General features: G+C 39.2%; 1 protein-coding gene across 9 annotated transcripts in view; it reads left to right on the top strand.

The window, feature by feature from the left end:
• DPY19L3 (dpy-19 like C-mannosyltransferase 3) overlaps positions 1 to 18,186 on the top strand; it is a 234,423-nt gene that overhangs the window by 25,435 nt on the left and 190,802 nt on the right. For 8 of the 9 annotated variants that reach the window (XR_012375982.1, XR_003204859.2, XM_073885146.1 and 5 more), the window contains exons 4-8: positions 1,758 to 1,848; positions 5,385 to 5,506; positions 6,472 to 6,617; positions 9,381 to 9,504; positions 10,047 to 10,181. Coding sequence is in view for 7 of the 9 variants with exons in the window: in XM_073885146.1 (XP_073741247.1) it covers positions 1,758 to 1,848; positions 5,385 to 5,506; positions 6,472 to 6,617; positions 9,381 to 9,504; positions 10,047 to 10,181 (618 nt within the window). In the remaining 2 variants the exon portion in view is untranslated. The remainder of the gene's footprint in view (positions 1 to 1,757; positions 1,849 to 5,384; positions 5,507 to 6,471; positions 6,618 to 9,380; positions 9,505 to 10,046; positions 10,182 to 18,186) is intronic. The other variant, XM_073885148.1, reaches the window with a different exon arrangement.

Raw genomic sequence — 18,186 nt, 5'->3', positions numbered from 1 at the left:
TGCATGAACAAAAGCTAACATTTACTCAGTTAACATCATTTCACAGCCTCTGTGGCTACTTGACCAAGTAGGAGTGTGAACATTATGGAAACAAGTGATACCAGTCTAGTTTTATGTTAAGAAAAGCAATAGAGCAGTTTTTCTCAAAAATTAAAGATGAATGGATTAACGTGACTGCTAAGAATTGCCTTTACTGCTGTGAAAGATACAACACAAATCAGTAGCAAATGCAAAAGCTCAAAGAGCTCCATTGTTGTATATTGTCCTTTTTATAAAGCAGGTGCTGCTAATGAAAGTAAATTTCAGAACCTGACTGGGCCTTTTTTCCATGTTTGATTTCCCCAACATAAACCTGTTTTCTATGGAAGGAAGCTCATTATATAAGGTTTGCTACTCTGCCCCTCCCTCCCGGTTTTTTAAAAAAGAGTGAACAATGATAAACACAAGTTTGTTTCTCAAGGTCAATAATTGGATATTTATACTCAGATAACTGAGTACTTCTTGGAGTATTTTATTCGTGAATCAATTTTAATACTTTTTTTAAAGGATAGGAGAAATATTTAAAGGGTAGAAGAGATCCGTGAAATAATTTCAGGCCTGAAGATAAGTGGCATGAGTGGTTCTTTTCACGAAATGTTTATTACAGTTTGAAAAATAGTTGGAGGTAGGGGAGAAAAAACAAAGGTGTGTTAAAAGCAGCTTATCCCCTAGAATGTACCATGTTTCATGTTTAGCATCTTCCCCCAGTAAGGTTGGGTTTGTAGAATAGGGATCTGCTATGGTAGGAAAAACAGAGATGGAAATACACTTCTAGGGCCTGACTTCTTAAACACTGGTGTAAAGGAGTCTGTAATGACAAATTATCCTTTCATTCATTTATACTGTTGTATAGAGAGAGAGATATATAAATATATGTGTGTATATATATGAAATACAGTATTTAAGAATATTAATATGGTTATTCCAGAATGTCTTCCCCATCCTCACCACCAACTGCCTCCAGATTTTGTTAATGATTTAAAATTTAAATTTCATAAAAGCATCTTAAAACCAAATTGACTAATAGTTGTCACTTTGAATTTTCAGTTCTTCTAAAATTGAATACTTACTTAAAAGCAGTTTACTCTTGTATCCATTTGCCTACATGAGCATCTTTCCACTAGGGTGACACGTGGCAAACTAAAATTCACATGTAAAAAGGTTTGCCCTGTTTCACTCAGAATACCTTCTATTCTTAGAATAAATAGAAAGTTATTAATTTTATATAATACTGTTAGCTTTTAGGTAGATGTTTAATGCAATTATAGTTCTTTTCATTTGGGAGTTTTTTTTATACTGTCCCTATTTTGATTCTCACTCATATTACATAAGATTGGTGGTATTTTTTTTGTTGTTTTAATCTGTGTGAAATAAAAGAAAAATGTTAACTGTGAAACATCAACGTAAATGGAACTAGATGTCTCCATTTTGTAAAATGGTTTGTTATGGAAAGTTGTAAACATACGCAAAGGTAGAGAGAATCATATAATATACCCCTGTAATTCCCACCCAGCTTCAACAATTACCGACCTCCTACTGTTTTGGTTTGCCAAGATTTCTTAAGACTATATTTTGAGAGGTTTTTTTTTTTTCCTTTTAAGTTGTAGTTTTGGATCCTGTTTCTGCAGTGACAATAGATACTAAAACAAACAAACAAACAAAAAAACAAAAACAAAAAACTAGGTCATGTAAACCCAGTAGACCTAACTTTGTTTCAGGAAGTGGAGCGAGAAATCTCATTCAGAACAGAATGTGGGCTGTATTACTCCTACTACAAGCAAATGCTGCAGGCTCCAACCCTCATGCAAGGTAATTACAACTAATAGCTTTATGGGGATCTATTTCATCCTTTTCAATATTTCAGCCAAACCCACTTATGCACTCAAGCATTTTAAATGCTTTCTAGAACGTGTGTACTTTTTTTTTAAACTTGTGCAGTTTTGCCCCGCTCAAGTAACCAGTGTTTTGCTTTGGAAGAGGTTCTGTAATAACTAATGTAACTCTCCTCTCCTCAGCTCTGCTCCCTCCCAAAACTCATCTGTTTGCAATGTCTTGGTTCTGCTGCAGTTTTTTTCTCAAGATCGTTTTGGAAAACGTCTTCGCAAGTGAAAGGAGTATTGTCTAGAAACAGGAGGCATTTTGGTCAGACAGAAATTACGGTAGTCCTCGTCCCAGGGTCCGCATCCGGCCTTTTATTTTGCGATTGCCATTTTCCCACGTTTTCGCTGTTTGTGAGTGGTTTAGAGCCCATAACCTTTACTTTGACTCCACCAGTTGAAGCCCCAGAAAGGATCTCCTACTACTGGGTGCTTGCTGTGCTCAACACGATCGCGCACGGCAGAGAACTTTGCTGGGCTTTGCTTGGATTCGGATGCGTTTTTGGCAGGAATCCTTCGTGGGTGATATTTTGCACTTCTAATTCTATCACAGTAGGAGACATGAAGAGTTCGTAATCTTTCCTTTTGCACTCTAAGCATCAATCAGTTGGTTTCTGCGTAGATAGCCAGGTTCCCCCATACTAAGGCTATTACCTGTCTGCCTTTCACTTCCTGGTTTTAGCAGCCGTTGATGCGTATTGCCTGTATCTGTAGTTGCAAAATGACATTCTCCATTCCTCTTGTATTTGTTAGCTGGAACTCTGTTATTTAAGAAACCTTTTTCTCATCAACTGTTTGATGACCCTGAGGTACAGCTTATACAACAAAGGCAGGAGTAGGTGTTGATTTTCTTTCCCTATGTAGTCGATCCTCTTTATTCATGGACTCCGTATTTGCAAATTCACTTACTAAAACCTATGTGTAACCCCAGAATCCATACTCGTGGTGCTTTGGCGGGCATTCAGGGGCTTGTGCAGAGCAGCGAGAACGCTTAGTCACCTGGCTTGCGTGTCCCCAGCTGAGGTGGAACGAGGTGATGACTGCCATCTCGTTTCAGCTCTCCTTCTACAATGTCCTTTTCATGGTCTACCTAGGGCCGTGCTTTTTGCATTTTTCTGCTTTTTGTTGGTGATTCTGCCGTTTGAAATGGCCCCCAGCACAGTGCTAAAGTGCTGTCTGGAGTTCCCAAGTGCACGCAGGCCGGGAAGGCATACAGAGAAAACACGCGTGTTAGATAAGCTTTGTTCAGGCGTGAGGTAGAGTGCTGTTGGCCATGTGTTCAGCATTAATGAATTGCTCATATATATTAAAGAAGGTGTCTTTAAACAGAGACACGTAAATCAAGGTCATGTGTCGGTCAGTTGATGAAAATGCACGACCAGAGGCTCATAAGAACATAACCCTGTATTTCCTGCAGGGCTCAGTATTGCTAATTCAGTGTTTACTGCAACTTTATGGAACATAACTACTGAGAACAATGAGTCAGTGAGTTCTCAAAATTGTCATTTGCTTCCCTAGGATCCTCTAAAGTAGGGGTTCTTATTAAGGGGCAGTTGTGTCCCTAGGGGACACCTAGAACATCCAGATACGTTGTTGGTTGTCACAGCTGGGGTGGATTGGGGAGGATTGTGCTACTGGAATGGGCAGAGGTGAGGGATGTTGCTAAACATCCTACAATGTCTCAACAACAAAGAATTATCAGGCCTCATATGTCAAAATACCAGAGTTGAGAAACTCTGCTCTTAAAGATGAATAATGGGTATTTTCTTTCGAATTATTACCATTATTATCTCAGTGGTTCTTCTGTTTCACTTCCTCTAAGTCGTTTGTTAAGATCTTCCTTCTAGAAAATTTCAAACATATAAAAGGGTAGAGAGAATCCTCTGGTGGATTTTCACATGTCTATCACCAGCTAACACAGTTACCAACTCATAACCAATCTTGTCTCCTTTCTATACCCCATTTTCAAACTGGATGATTTTGGAGAAACTCCAAGACATCATATTTCTGCATTTGTAAATATATCAGTATATTTCTCTAAAGGATGGTAACCCCTTTTCTAAATATTACCACATTGCTATTATCACACTTAAAGCACAATTAGGAGATTTCTTACTATCAAATATCTAGTCAGTGTTGTCATTTTTCTGATTGTCTTCCAGAGTTTTAATATGGTTTTTGAGATCCAAATAAAGTCCACACATTGCAATCATTTCCTCTTTTTTTTTGTTTTAAGATTTTATTTTTAAGTACTCTCTACACCCACATGGGGCTCGAACTCACAACTCCAAGATCAAGAGTTACTTGCTCTACCGGCTGAGCCAGCCAGGCACCCCTCTCTCTGTTTCTTTTAATCTGTAGATTTCCTTCCATCTTCTTTTCTTCAGTTTTTTTGTTGAAAACACAGACTCATTTGTCTGATAGAGTTTTTCACTTTCTGGATATTGCTGGAGCCCCATGGTGTCATTTTCATGATTCTCTGTTGCCTGCATCTCCTATTAATTGGTAGTTAGATCTAGAGACTTGCTCAGGTCTAGGTTCTGTTTTAACAAGAGTACTTCCTATATGGTGGTGTACAGTTCCACACTGGGCACATGATGTGCACTGTCTCTTTTAGGGTCGAGACTGATCCATTAATAAGTTTCAATTAGCCTTTCATCTAATGGGTTAGCACCATTGGTGATCATTACCTGAATCTGTTAATTTCATAAGGACTATAAAATAGAGGACGTTGTCAGACTTCTTAATTTTTTTCCAAGCTGACAGGTGAGAAATGGTATCTCAGTGTAGTTTTAATTTGCACTTCCCGTAGGAGCGAAGTTGAGCATCTTTTCATATGTGTAAGGACTGTATGCATGTTTTCTTCTGTGATCCATCTCTTCAAACCTTCTGTTAATTAGTTAGCTTGGTTACAGCGGCAAATGACCTCAGTGTAGCCACGGAATTCTGTAACAGCAGGCTAATTTCTTACTTTTATTATCCAGCCCCTATTTGGAACCTGCTGTTGTCATGACAAAGGGAAATAATCACAATGCTGGTGGAAACAGGCATCGTCTTTCATTAAAAGATGTCACATCCTTTCACATGCTGTTGGTCAGAGCAAGTCAGTGGCCAAACCCGGAGGCTACTTATAGCCTCATAGGAGGTACTATAGGTCTCATGGCCCTAGGGCAGAGTGGGGACATAAAATCCTCTTGGCCTAAATTTCTGTAAAAGAACATATGGTTGTTTTTTTTTTTATCATACTCACACAAGTTATAATTTACCTGTATTTGTGTAAACATGTGAATGTCCATCTAATATACAGTAAGCTCGTTGAGGGTGGGACTGTGTTTTTTGCTTACTGTCATATCCCCAACGCCTAGCACATTCTCTGGCATGCACTAAAGAATCTATGAATAGTTTTAAATGAATGAATAATTTATAATTATAATTCTTTTTTCCTGATCTTTCAAATATCAACCTTAGGTTTTCATGGCTTAATATATGATAACAAAACTGAGTCTATGAGGACAATTAACCTTCTTCAACGAATGAATATTTACCAAGAAGTTTTCCTTAGTATTTTATATAGAGTCCTGCCCATACAGGTATGTTGTGTTCTGTGACACTGAATTGTTAATACCACTCAAAAGTCAAAATCTGCTATTTTAAGTTGCAACTTTCACATATGTTATTCTGATCTTCCATTGGCTTGGTAGAAAAGCAACAAAATCTTAATTTTCTCCAGATATGTTTTGAACTTTGCTTTTTATATATGTTTTTATAAGATTTTTTCCTCCTTTTTATTTTTTTTTTAAGATTTTATTTATTTATTTGACAGAGAGAGAGAGGAAGAGAGCATAAGCAGGGGAAGCTGCAGAAGGAGAGGGAGAAGCAAACTCCCTGCAGAGCAGGGAGCCTGATGGAGGGCTCGATCCCAGGACTCTGGGACCATGACCTGAGCCGAAGGCAGAAGCTCAACTGACTGAGCCACCCAGGCGCCCCTATAAGATATTTTTTTACATATAGGTGCATCCTGGCTAATAATACATGCATGCAGCCTAGAGGCTGGTATATATTTTCATTTAGAAACATGTAATCATTTCTCCCTTTTCTTTAAATTAAAAAATTGGAAATTCGCAAATCACAGTGACCACTTCGTGTGAATGAGGCAATACTGGTCACAGTTAGATGTAAGGCTTTTCTAAAGAATGAAGCCAGAGTTCTCCAGGCCTTCCTTCCCTCTCCCACTCTGCTAGTAAGAAGAAAGGCTGCCAGCACACTTTTGCCCAGAAAGGACTGATGTAGGCTTATTGCTTGTAATTAACACCCAGTTGCTGAATATTAAATTTCCACTGTCATATTTTTTGTAATTTTTTTTTTTTTTTTTTTTTTTTTTGTAAGTAGGTTCTACACCCAAGGTGGGGCTTGAACTCTCGACCCTGGGATTAAGAGTCACATGCTCTTAGCGAATGAGCCAGCCAGGTGCCCCTCACTGTCATATTTTTTAAGTGACAATGAAAAGGTAATGAGGGCTTCCATAACAAATACTTTTTATTGTTCCTTTTTCCAGAAATACTTAGAGCCAGTTTATTTTTATATTTATACCTTGTTTGGACTGCAGGCGATCTATGTCACAGCCCTGTACATAACCAGCTGGCTCCTTAGTGGGACATGGCTCTCGGGGCTTCTAGCAGCGTTCTGGTACGTCACCAATAGGTGAGTTGCAATCAGTATCCCTTCTCCCTTCGTAAGTTGGAAGTGAAAACAAAGATTTTCACTTCACTTCCTTTGATTTCCAGTTCAGAGGAAGTTGTTCGGCCACATTGGTTTGTATGGGAGTATATTCTCTTTGGTTTTCCTAGTGGTATTTACTTGTCTTATAATTAGCAAGGTAGAAAGTCCTACTTATATATATATTTCCAGCTGAGGAAGAGAACATTGAATGACACGTCAATAGAATCATCATAATAATTCCAGTGCTATTACCAGTTGGATGTGTGGTCAGTATTTCTCTGGCCACATGTCTCCTCTCTTAAAGACGTTTAATAGTATCCTTACCGTCAACCTTGATAGGGTTGTGTGTGGCTCATAATCAGCAAAGCATAAAGCACTGTACAAATGTAAGGAGGTTCTTACATTATTTAGTTAATATTTATTATTCTAAATACTAGAGGATGAAATAGCATTTTTTTAATTTTTTTATTGTTATGTTAATCACCATATATTACATAATTTGTTTTGGTGTAGTGTTCCATGATTCATTGTTTGTTCGTAACACCCAGTGCTCCATGCAGAATGTGCCCTCTTTAATACCCATCACCAGGCTAACCCATCTCCCTACCCTCCTCCCCTCTAGGAACCTCAGTTTGTTTTTCAGAGTCCATCATCTCTCCTGGTTCGTCTCCCCCTCTGACTTACTCCCCTTCATTCTTCCTCTCCTGCTATCTTCTTCTTTTTCTTTTTTTTTTCTTAAAATATGTTGCGTTATTTGTTTCAGAAGTACAGATCTATGATTCAACAGTCTTACACAATTCACAGCGCTCACCATAGCACATATCTTCCCCAATGTCTATCACCCAGCCACCCCATCCCTCCCACCCCCGACCACTCCAGCAACCCTCAGTTTGTTCCTGAGATTAAGAATTCCTCATATCAGTGAGGTCATATGATACATGTCTTTCTCTGATTGACTTAGGATGAAATAGCATTTTTTAAAAGATTTTACTGATTTATTTGAGGGAGGGAGCGAGCATGAGAGGGGGAAAGGGCAGAGGGAGAAGGAGAAGCAGACTCCCCACTGAGCAAGGAGCCCAACATGGGGCTTGACCCCAGAACCCCGGGATCATGACCTGAGCCAAAGGCAGACGTTTAACCAACTGAGCCACCCGAGCACCCTGAAATAGCATTTTTTGAAAAACATAGTCAAGATACATTGAATTATTGCTTGACCTACAGTAGCAACACCAGGATTCAGTAGGAGTCTTAAAACTTCAGCGCCAAGTTCTAATATTGATTTTATTTTATAATCCTAAGCAAATTACTTCTTATTATAACCTTATTGAGTGCTGCTTTATGCTAACCACTTTAAAAATGCTTTATATATATTCTTTTAACAATCATATAGGATAGATATTATGACCATTTTAGAGATGATGAATTTTTTTTAATAAAAGATTTTATTTATTTGAGAGAGAATGAACATCAACAGCATGGAGGGGCAGAGGGAGAGGGAGAAGCAGGCTTCCCGCTGAGCAGGGAGCCCACTGAGGGGCTCTATCCCAGGACCCTGAGATCATGACCTGAGCCAAAGACAGTTGCTTAACCACTTGAGCCACCCAGGTGCCCCAGAGAGATGAGGAAATTAAAGCTTAAAAGGTTAAGTTTTATATATATGTATATGTATTATGTGTATATATACACACATACACATACACACACTTAAAAATACATATTACTTAAAAAGTAAACGTGTGTGTATGTATATATAGATAAAGTCATACACACACACATACACACACGGCCCCAGCTTAGTCTCCATCAGAATTCAAACACAGAGTATGAAAACACTATTATGCTACCTCTTAACATTTTAACATAGTATTCTTGCTAAGAGTAAATGAAGCCTACTTAAGATTCTCTCTCTCCCTTTGCCCCCCCCCAAAAAACAAAAACATTCTTTAAAAAAAAAAAAAAGAGTAAATGAAAGTCAATTTTGTTGTTCTATCAAGAGGAAAGAGAAGACATTTATTGAATGCCTAGTCTGTGTGAGGATGCTTCTTTTTTTTTTTTTTAAAGATTTTATTTATTTATTAGAGAGAGAGAATGAGAGATAGAAAGCACGAGAAGGAAGAGGGTCAGAGGGAGAAGCAGACTCCCCGCTGAGCAGGGAGCCCGATGCGGGACTCGATCCCGGGACTCCAGGATCATGACCTGAGCCGAAGGCAGTCGCTTAACCAACTGAGCCACCCAGGCGCCCTGTGTGAGGATGCTTCTTGGTACTGGGTGTACAAAGGTGAAAACTTAGCTATACTTACCGTCTGATGGTTCACGTTCCAGAGGGACAAGACGCTTTTACAAATAATTCCAATGACAAATTTAAGATTCAGATTTAAGCACCAAAGAAATAGAGAGAGGGAGAATGCGACACGCTGCCAGTGTGCACTGATGAACTTTTAGGGAAATAAAAGTTGGAGGCAGTTAGGCATGAGTGCATAGTCCTGGGTTTTGGAGTCACCCTCCCAGGCTTGGAGGCCAGTCCTACCCCTTGCTAGCTGCATACCTGTCAACGGAGCGCTTAAGTTTTCCCAGTGCAACTTGGTGGTACAGGGATGATAATGGCAAGGACAAATCATTGTTGTTGAGAACTGATAACCAGAATCTTAAGTGTATTTAATGTCCTACATCTTTCACTGTAGGAAATCTTTTCAGGTGATTATAGTAAAAATTATTCCTGTGGCCGTTTGTGTTTTCTCTGTGCAGAATAGATACCACAAGAGTTGAGTTTACCATCCCGCTGAGGGAGAATTGGGCTCTGCCATTCTTTGCAATTCAGATAGCAGCAATAACATATTTCCTGCGACCAAACTTGCAGCCTCTTTCTGAGGTAAGTTTTGGTAATACCTTACATATTTTTTAATTCTCCAGTTTTTTTGAAGAAGCTTCAGAAAATATGATGTGCATGATGTCCCATCGTGTGTGAATAGTTCTCACTCCATGACCAGTTTTTTAACTTGAGTTAAATTAAATTTTCCCTTTCTGAGCCCTTTCCTACTTTGCAAAGTAAATGTTTTCATTTTTGATGTTAAAATGTACCCTACATCATCTGCCCTCAAATAGTTGCAGCAAGCCCACACACAATTTCTGCGAAACTGTCAGAATCCTTAAGCCATTGCCCTTGAGATGTGACTTGGTGCATTATCGCCTCCATAATACTGTGGAGTACACATACCTTATGTGAATATTTATATGCCCAGTGTCACTTTAGGATATTTAGAGCTTAAATAACAAATGCAAGGGTTTTCAGAGCCACAGTTTATGGTTTTTCTATTTGGTTTATAGAGATATTGGCTGATCTTGAGGAAACTTGTCGGCAGGGCTCTTTATTACTAGAGACGTGGAAATTACACAGAGGTTTTCTTTTTACAGAGGCTGACACTTCTTGCCATTTTCATATCAACTTTTCTCTTTAGTCTGACATGGCAATTTAATCAATTTATGATGCTGATGCAAGCATTAGTGCTGTTCACACTGGACTCCTTGGACATGTTGCCGGCGGTGAAGGTAAACTTCGCTCTTTTCTCTCCCTTGAGGTAGCCGCCGTTTAGCAGTTTAGATGACAGAACGAGTTCAAAATGTGCACATGCTTAACAATCAAGTCGAAGCTGCTTCTGAGTTCTAATGTAAATACGCTGTGGTCAATTGTGGTTCAGTAATCTGTGCAGCCTAGACTGACCATCTAAACTTTTATTCTGTTTATCCTACAGTAAAAGATGGATTTAGCACAAATGTCTAGATCAGTTGTCCTTTACAGAGATGACTTAAATTTTAAAATATAAGATAGCTAAAATGTCTTATTATGTAGTGCTTTTGTCCCCCAAAGAGATCAGTGGGCATACAACACCCTTTTCATGGTAACATTGATCAAGTATGAGGTGGGACTCCCCATTGCCTGACCAAAGGCCACACATGGGACAGGGCCTTTTTTTTTTTTTTAAGATTTTACTTATTTATCTGACAGAGAGAGCACACGCATGGGCGCACAAGCAGGGGGAGCAGCAGGCAAAGGGAGAGGGACAAGCAGGCTCCACTGAACAGAGAGCCTGACATGGTGCCCGATCCCAGGACCCCGGGATCATGACCTGAGCCAAGGGCAGCTGCTTAACCGACTGAGCCACCCAGGCGCCCCCTATGGGACAGCGCCATTTTAAGGAAGCCGTTGTTTGTTCATGGTGTGTGACAACCATGTGTGCTGCTATCATTTCATGGCAAGGGGTCTTTCACATGCAGAAATGTGTTTTAATGTATTGTGGATGTTGTAAAAACTCTTCATTGTTACTATTCTAAAGTAACTTAAGTATTTCCCAGTATCGTAAAATATTCTCATTCTAAGGCAGCAAGGTCGTGTAATACAGAAGAGTCACATTCATTTATTCCGTGTCAAAAGAGATGCAGCAATCTTTAGAGAATGGCTGAATCTGAATTAGGAAACCTTAAAGGCCACCAGCAAGTATGCGTTGTCCATCTGGCAGGCAGTGGACAGGCACGACAGAGATCGCCACCTGTGTGAGACATCGTGTGTGTGCTATGGTGGGAAGTAAAGATGTGGACAGCTAGGACGAGATGTCCGTATGTCTGGAGAGGTTAATTTGTAGTACCAGGAAGTGCTAGAGATCTAAGAAGGTTCGTTGTAGGCTAGAAAGGTTTCACAGAAGTGGGAGGCTGAAGCTGGGCCACAGATGAGAAGAGGGAGTGCTGAGGGTGGGGTCAGGATATGAAGGTAAAATACAGGAAGGAAAGCAAGTAGACAGAGCAGAGGAAAGTGTGTGTGTGTGTGTGTGTGTGTGTGTGTGTGTGTGTGTGTGTGTGTGTGTGTAGGGCATATATATGACATTTGATAATGGTAATGGAGCTCCAGGTGCCTCAGAATGGCTCGTGTACAAATGAAGCGGAGTCTGTTTGTATTTGTTTTTCCTGTTTTGTAACCTCTTTGGACTTTGGTCATGGTGACGTAAGCTTCGGGGAAGGGATGCCTGGATGCCTTTGAATTTCTTCATGGCCTGTTCTCTGGAGCCGGTTGGTCTCCCTTTCTCTCTTTGTAAGTAATAGCCCATTTCCCCCTTTCAAGCAAGTACTTTCAAAAGAACTCTGTACGTTGTCACATAAAAAATAAATACGTTGGGCCATTTTGAAAACAACTATATAAAATTTTTGTACAGTGTAATTTCACAGAAAAGCCTAGAAATGCGTTTTCCCTTTCACTGACACTCTCACCTCTAGAGATTTAGCCTAAGGAAATAATCAAGCATGTTCATGTTAGTTGTACTTATAATAAGAAAAAGCTAGCTGGAAAAAACCTAAGTCAATAACAATAGGGTATTGTTAAATAAATATGGTATATCAGTGTAACAGTATTATATAACCATTATTTTCCCTCTCTCTTTTTTTTAAATTTTTTATTGTTATGTTAATCACCATACATTACAACATTAGTTCTTAATGTAGTGTTACATGATTCATTGTTTGTGCATAATACCCAGTGCTGCACACAGAACGTGCCCTCTTAAATACCCATCACCAGGCTAGCCCATCCCCCACCCCCCTCCCCTCTAGAACACTCAGTTTGTTTTTCAGAGTCCATCATCTCTCATGCTTCGTCTTCCCCTTCAATTTCCCCCCCTTCATTCTTCCCATCCTGCTATCTTCTTTTTTTTTTTTTCTTAACATATATTGCATTATTTCTTTCAGAGGTACAGATCTGTGATTCAGCAGTCTTGCACAATTCACAGCACTCACCATAGCATATACCCTCCCCAATGTCTATCACCCAGCCACCCCCTCCCTCCCACCCCCCACCACTCCAGCAACCCTCAGTTTGTTTCCTGAGATTGAGAATTCCTCATATCAGTGAGGTCATAGGATACATGTCTTTCTCTGATTGACTTATTTCGCTCAGCATAACACCCTCCAGTTCCATCCATGTCATTGCAAATGGCAAGATCTCATTCCTTTTGATGGCTGCATAATATTCCATTGTGTATATATACCACATCTTCTTTATCCATTCATCTGTCGATGGACATCTTGGCTCTTTCCACAGTTTGGCTATTGTGGACATTGCTGCTATAAACATTGGGGTGCACGTACCCCTTCGGGTCCCTACATTTGTATCTTTGGGGTAAATACCCAGGAGTGCAATTGCTAATCATATGGTAGCTCTATTTTCAACTTTTTAAGGAACCTCCATACTGTTTTTCAGAGTGGTTGCACCAGCTTGCATTCCCACCAACAGTGTAGGAGGGTTCCCCTTTCTCTGCATCCCCGCCAACATCTGTTGTTCCCTGACTTGTTAATTGTAGCCATTCTGACGGGTGTGAGGTGGTATCTCATTGAGGTTTTGATTTGGATTTCCCTGATGCCGAGCGATGTTGAGCACTTTTTCATGTGTCTGTTGGCCATTTGGATGTCTTCTTTGGAAAAATGTCTGTTCATGTCTTCTGCCCATTTCTTGATTGGATTTATTTGTTCTTTGGGTGTTGAGTTTGATAAGTTCTTTATAGATTTTGGATACTAGCCCTTTATCTGATATGTCATTTGCAAATATCTTCTCCCATTCTGTCGGTTGTCTTTTCGGTTTGTTGACTGTTTCTTTTGCTGTGCAAAAGCTTTTTATCTTGATAAAATCCCAATAGTTCATTTTTGCCCTTCCTTCTCTTGCCTTTGGCGATGTTTCTAGGAAGAAGTTGCTGCGGCTGAGGTCGAAGAGGTTGCTGCCTGTGTTCTCCTTTAGCATTTTGATGGACCTCTGTCTCACATTTAGGTCTTTCAACCATTTGGAGTCTATTTTTGTGTGTGGTGTAAGGAAATGGTCCAGTTTCATTCTTCTGCATGTGGCTGTCCAGTTTTCCCAACACCATTTGTTGAAGAGACTGTCTTTTTGCCATTGGACATTCTTTCCTGCTTTGTCAAAGATGAGTTGACCATAGAGTTGAGGGTCCATTTCTGGGCTCTCTATTCTGTTCCATTGATCTATGTGTCTGTTTTTGTGCCAGTACCATACTGTCTTGATGACAGCTTTGTAATAGAGCTGGAAGTGCGGAATTGTGATGCCGCCAGCTTTGCTTTTCTTTTTCAACATTCCTCTGGCTATTCGGGGTCTCTTCTGGTTCCAAACAAATTTTAGGATTATTTGTTCCATTTCTTTGAAAAAAGGGGATGGTATTTTGATGGGGATTGCTTTGAAAGTGTAGATTGCTCTAGATAGCATTGACATCTTCACAATGTTTGTTCTTCCAGTCCATGAGCATGGAAAGTTTTTCCATTTCTTTGTGACTTCCTCAATTTCTTTCAGGAGTATTTTATAGTTTTCTGAGTACAGATCCTTTGCCTCTTTGGTTAGATTTATTCCTAGGTATCTTATGGTTTTGGGTGCAATTGTAAATGGGATCGACTCCTTAATTCTCTTTCTTCTGTCTTGTTGTTGGTGTATAGGCATGCCACTGATTTCTGTGCATTGATTTTATATCCTGCCACTTTACTGAATTCCTGTATGAGTTCTAGCAGTTTTGGGGTGGAGTCTTGGGTTTTCCACATAAAGTATCATATCATCTGTGAAGAGTGAGAGTTTGACTTCCTCCTTGCCGATTTGGATGCCTTTGATTTCTTTTTGTTGTCTGATTGCTGTGGCTAGGACTATGTTGAATAGCAGTGGTGAGAGTGGACATCCCTGCCGCATTCCTGACCTTAGGGGGAAAGCTCTCAGCTTTTCCCCATTGAGAATGATATTCGCTGTAGGTTTTTCATAGATAGCTTTTATGATATTGAGGTAGGTACCCTCTATCCCTATACTCTGAAGAGTTTTGATCAAGAAAGGATGCTGTACTTTGTCAAATGCTTTCTCTGCATCTATTGAGAGGATCATATGGTTCTTGTTCTTTCTTTTGTTAATATATTGTATCACGTTGATTGATTTGCGGATGTTGAAGCAGCCTTGCAGCCCAGGGATAAATCCCACTTGGTCTTGGTGAATAATCCTTTTAATGTACTGTTCGATCCTATTGGCTAGTACTTTGGTGAGAATTTTTGCATCCATGTTCACCAAGGATATTGGTCTGTAATTCTCCATTTTGATGGGGTCTTTGTCTGGTTTTGGGATCAAGGTAATGGTGGCCTCATAAAACGAGTTTGGAAGTTTTCCTTCCATTTCTATTTTTTGGAACAGTTTCAGGAGAATAGGTATTAATTCTTCTTGAAGTGTTTGGTAGAATTCCCCTGGGAAGCCATCTGGCCCTGGGCTTTTGTTTGTTGGGAGATTTTTGATGACTGCTTCAATTTCCTTAGTGGTTATAGCTCTGTTCAAGTTTTCTATTTCTTCCTGGTGCAATGTTGGTAGTTGATACATCTCTAGGAATGCATCCATTTCTTCCAGGTTATCTATAATTTGCTGGTATATAGTTGCTCATAATATGTTCTTATAATTGTTTGTATTTCTTTGGTGTTGGTTGTGATCTCTCCTCTTTCATTCATGATTTTGTTGATTTGGGTCATTTCTCTTTTCTTTTGGATAAGTCTGGCCAGGGGCTTATCAATCTTGTTAATTCTTTCAAAGAACCAGCTCCTAGTTTCGTTGATCTGTTCTACTGTTCTTTTGGTTTCTATTTCATGGATTTCTGCTCTGATCTTTATGATTTCTCTTCTCCTGCTGGGTTTAGGCTTTATTTGCTGTTCTTTCTCCAGCTCCTTTAGGTGTAGGGTTAGGTTGTGTATGTGAGACCTTTCTTGTTTCTTGAGGAAGGCTTGTATTGCTATATACTTTCCTCTCAGGACTGCCTTTGCTGCATCCCAAAGATTTTGAACAGTTGTGTTTTCATTTTCATTTGTTTCCATGAATTTTTTTAATTCTTCTTTAATTTCCTGGTTGACCCATTCATTATTTAGTCGGATGCTCTTTAGCCTCCATGTATTTGAGTTCTTTCCGACTTTCCTCTTGGGATTGAGTTCTAGTTTCAAAGCATTGTGGTCTGAAAATATTCAGGGAATAATCCCAGTCTTTTGGTACCGGTTGAGACCTATTTGTGACCTAGGATATGATCTATTCTGGAGAATGTTCCATGGGCACTAGAGAAGAATGTGTATTCCGTTGCTTTGGGTTGGAATGTTCTGAATATGTCTGTGAAGTCCATTTCCAGTGTGTCGTTTAAAGTCTTTATTTCCTTGTTGATCTTTTGCTTAGATGATCTGTCCATTTCAGTCAAGGGGGTGTTAAAGTCCCCCAGTATTATTGTATCGTTGTCAATGTGTTTCTTTGCTTTTGTTATTAATTGCCTTATATAATTGGCTGCTCCCATGTTCGGGGCATAGATATTTACAATTGTTAGATCTTCTTGTTGGATAGACCCTTTAAGTAGGATATAGTGTCCTTCCTCATCTCTTATTACAGTCTTTGTTTTAAAATCTAAAGTCTAATTTGTTTGATAGAAGTATTGCCACCCCAGCTTTCTTTTGGTGTCCATTAGCATGGTAAATGGTTTTCCACCCCTTCACTTTCAATATGGGGGTGTCTTTGGGTCTAAAATGAGTCTCTTGCAGACAGCATATCGATGGGTCTTGTTTTTTAATCCATTCTGATAGAGTTTGTCTTTTATTGGGGCATTTAGCCCATTTACATTCAGTGTAACTATTGAAAGATATGAATTTAGTGTCATTGTATTGCTTGTAAAGTGACTGTTACTGTATATTGTCTGTATTCCTTTCTGATCCATGCTGCTTTTAGACACTCTCTTTGCTTAGAGGACCCCTTTCGATATTTCTTGGAGGGCTGGTTTCGTGTTTGCAAATTCCTTTAGTTTTTGTTTGTCCTAGAAGATTTTTATCTCTCCTTCTATTTTCAATGACAGCCTAGCTGGATATAGTATTCTTGGCTGCATATTTTTGTCGTTCAGTGCTCTGAATATATCATGCCAGTCCCTTCTGGCCTGCCAGGTCTTTGTGGATAGGTCTGTTGCCAATCTAATCTTTCTACCATTATAGGTTACATATCTCTTCTCCCGAGCTGCTTTCAGGATTTTCTCTTTGTCTCTGAGACTTGTAAGTTTTACTCCTAGATGTCAGGGTGTTGACCTATTTTTATTGCTTTTGAGAGGGGTTCTCTGTGCCTCCTGGATTTTGATGTCTGTTTCCTTCTCCACATTAGGGAAGTACTCTGCTATAATTTGCTCCAATATACCTTCTTCCCCTCTCTCTCTTTCTTCTTCTTCTGGGATCCCAATTATTCTAATGTTGTTTTGTCTTATCGTATTGCTTATCTCTCGAATTCTGCCCTCGTGATCCTGTAGTTGTTTCTCTCTCTTTTTCTGGGCTTCTTTATTTTCCATCATTTGGTCTTCTGTATCGCTGATTCTCTCTTCTGCCTCATTTATCCTAGCAGTTAGTGCCTCCATTTTTGATTGCATGTCATTAATAGCCGTTTTGATTTCAACTTGGTTAGATTTTAGTTCTTTTATTTCTCCAGAAAGGGTTTCTCTAATAACTTCCATGCTTTTTTCTTTTTTTTTTTTTTAAAGATTTTATTTTTTATTTGAGAGAGAGAGAGAATGAGAGATAGAAAGCACAAGAGGGAAGAGGGTCAGAGGGAGAAGCAGACTCCCTGCTGAGCAGGTAGCCCGATGCGGGACTCGATCCCGGGACTCCAGGATCATGACCTGAGCCGAAGGCAGTCGCTTAACCAACTGAGCCACCCAGGCGCCCCTTCCATGCTTTTTTCAAGCCCACCTAGTATCTTTAAAATCATGATTCTGAACTCTAGGTCCGACATTGCACTAATGTCCGTATTGAGTAGGTCCCTGACAGATGGTACTACCTCTTGTTCTTTTTGTTGAGGTGATTTTTTTCGTCTTGTCATTTTGTCCAGAGGAGAATAGATGAATGAGAGAACAAAATGCTAACAGGTTAACAACGTCCCCAGAAAATATATTCTAATCAAATTAGAAAAGACCTGAAACCACGGGAAAAGAAAGGGAAAGAAAGAAAAAAGAAAGAGAAAAAAAAAGAAAAAGATAAAAACAAACAAAAACAGAACAAAACAAAACAAAACAAAAACAGAATATGATCAAATATGATCAGGCTGGTGCATAGATCAGTGCCACACTAGATTTTGGGTGTATTTTCGTCTGTTAGAAGAAAGTGCCTCCTAAAATTTTAAAGAAAGAAAGACATATATGTACAAAATAAGGGTTGACACGATGAAGTGATGGAATATGACTGTAAAGATGAAAATTGTAAAAAATTTTTAAAAAGGAATTTATAAGAAGATGTTTGAAAAAAGAAAGGATTAAAAAAAAGGAAAGAAAGAAAAAAAAGGGGCGGGAGAGAATGTGATCAGGCAGGAGACTAGAACAAAGCCATACACTAGAGATTTAGGGTATATTTTGATATGTTAGAAGACACTGTATCTCAAAATTTTAAAGAGAGAACAACTTATATATATATATATCTGCTAAAAATAAGGGTAACTACTATGAAGGGATAGAATATGACTCTAAAAATGAAAAATAAAAATGTGTTTTTAAAA

Source organism: Callorhinus ursinus, unplaced genomic scaffold (genome assembly GCF_003265705.2).
Source record: "Callorhinus ursinus isolate GAN/ISIS: 27379988/994484 unplaced genomic scaffold, GSC_fseal_2.0 scaffold61, whole genome shotgun sequence".
In the NCBI taxonomy this organism is placed as follows: domain Eukaryota; kingdom Metazoa; phylum Chordata; class Mammalia; order Carnivora; family Otariidae; genus Callorhinus; species Callorhinus ursinus.
The sequence above is the reverse complement of the archived record's forward strand: the minus strand, read 5'-3'. Positions and strand labels throughout refer to the sequence as shown.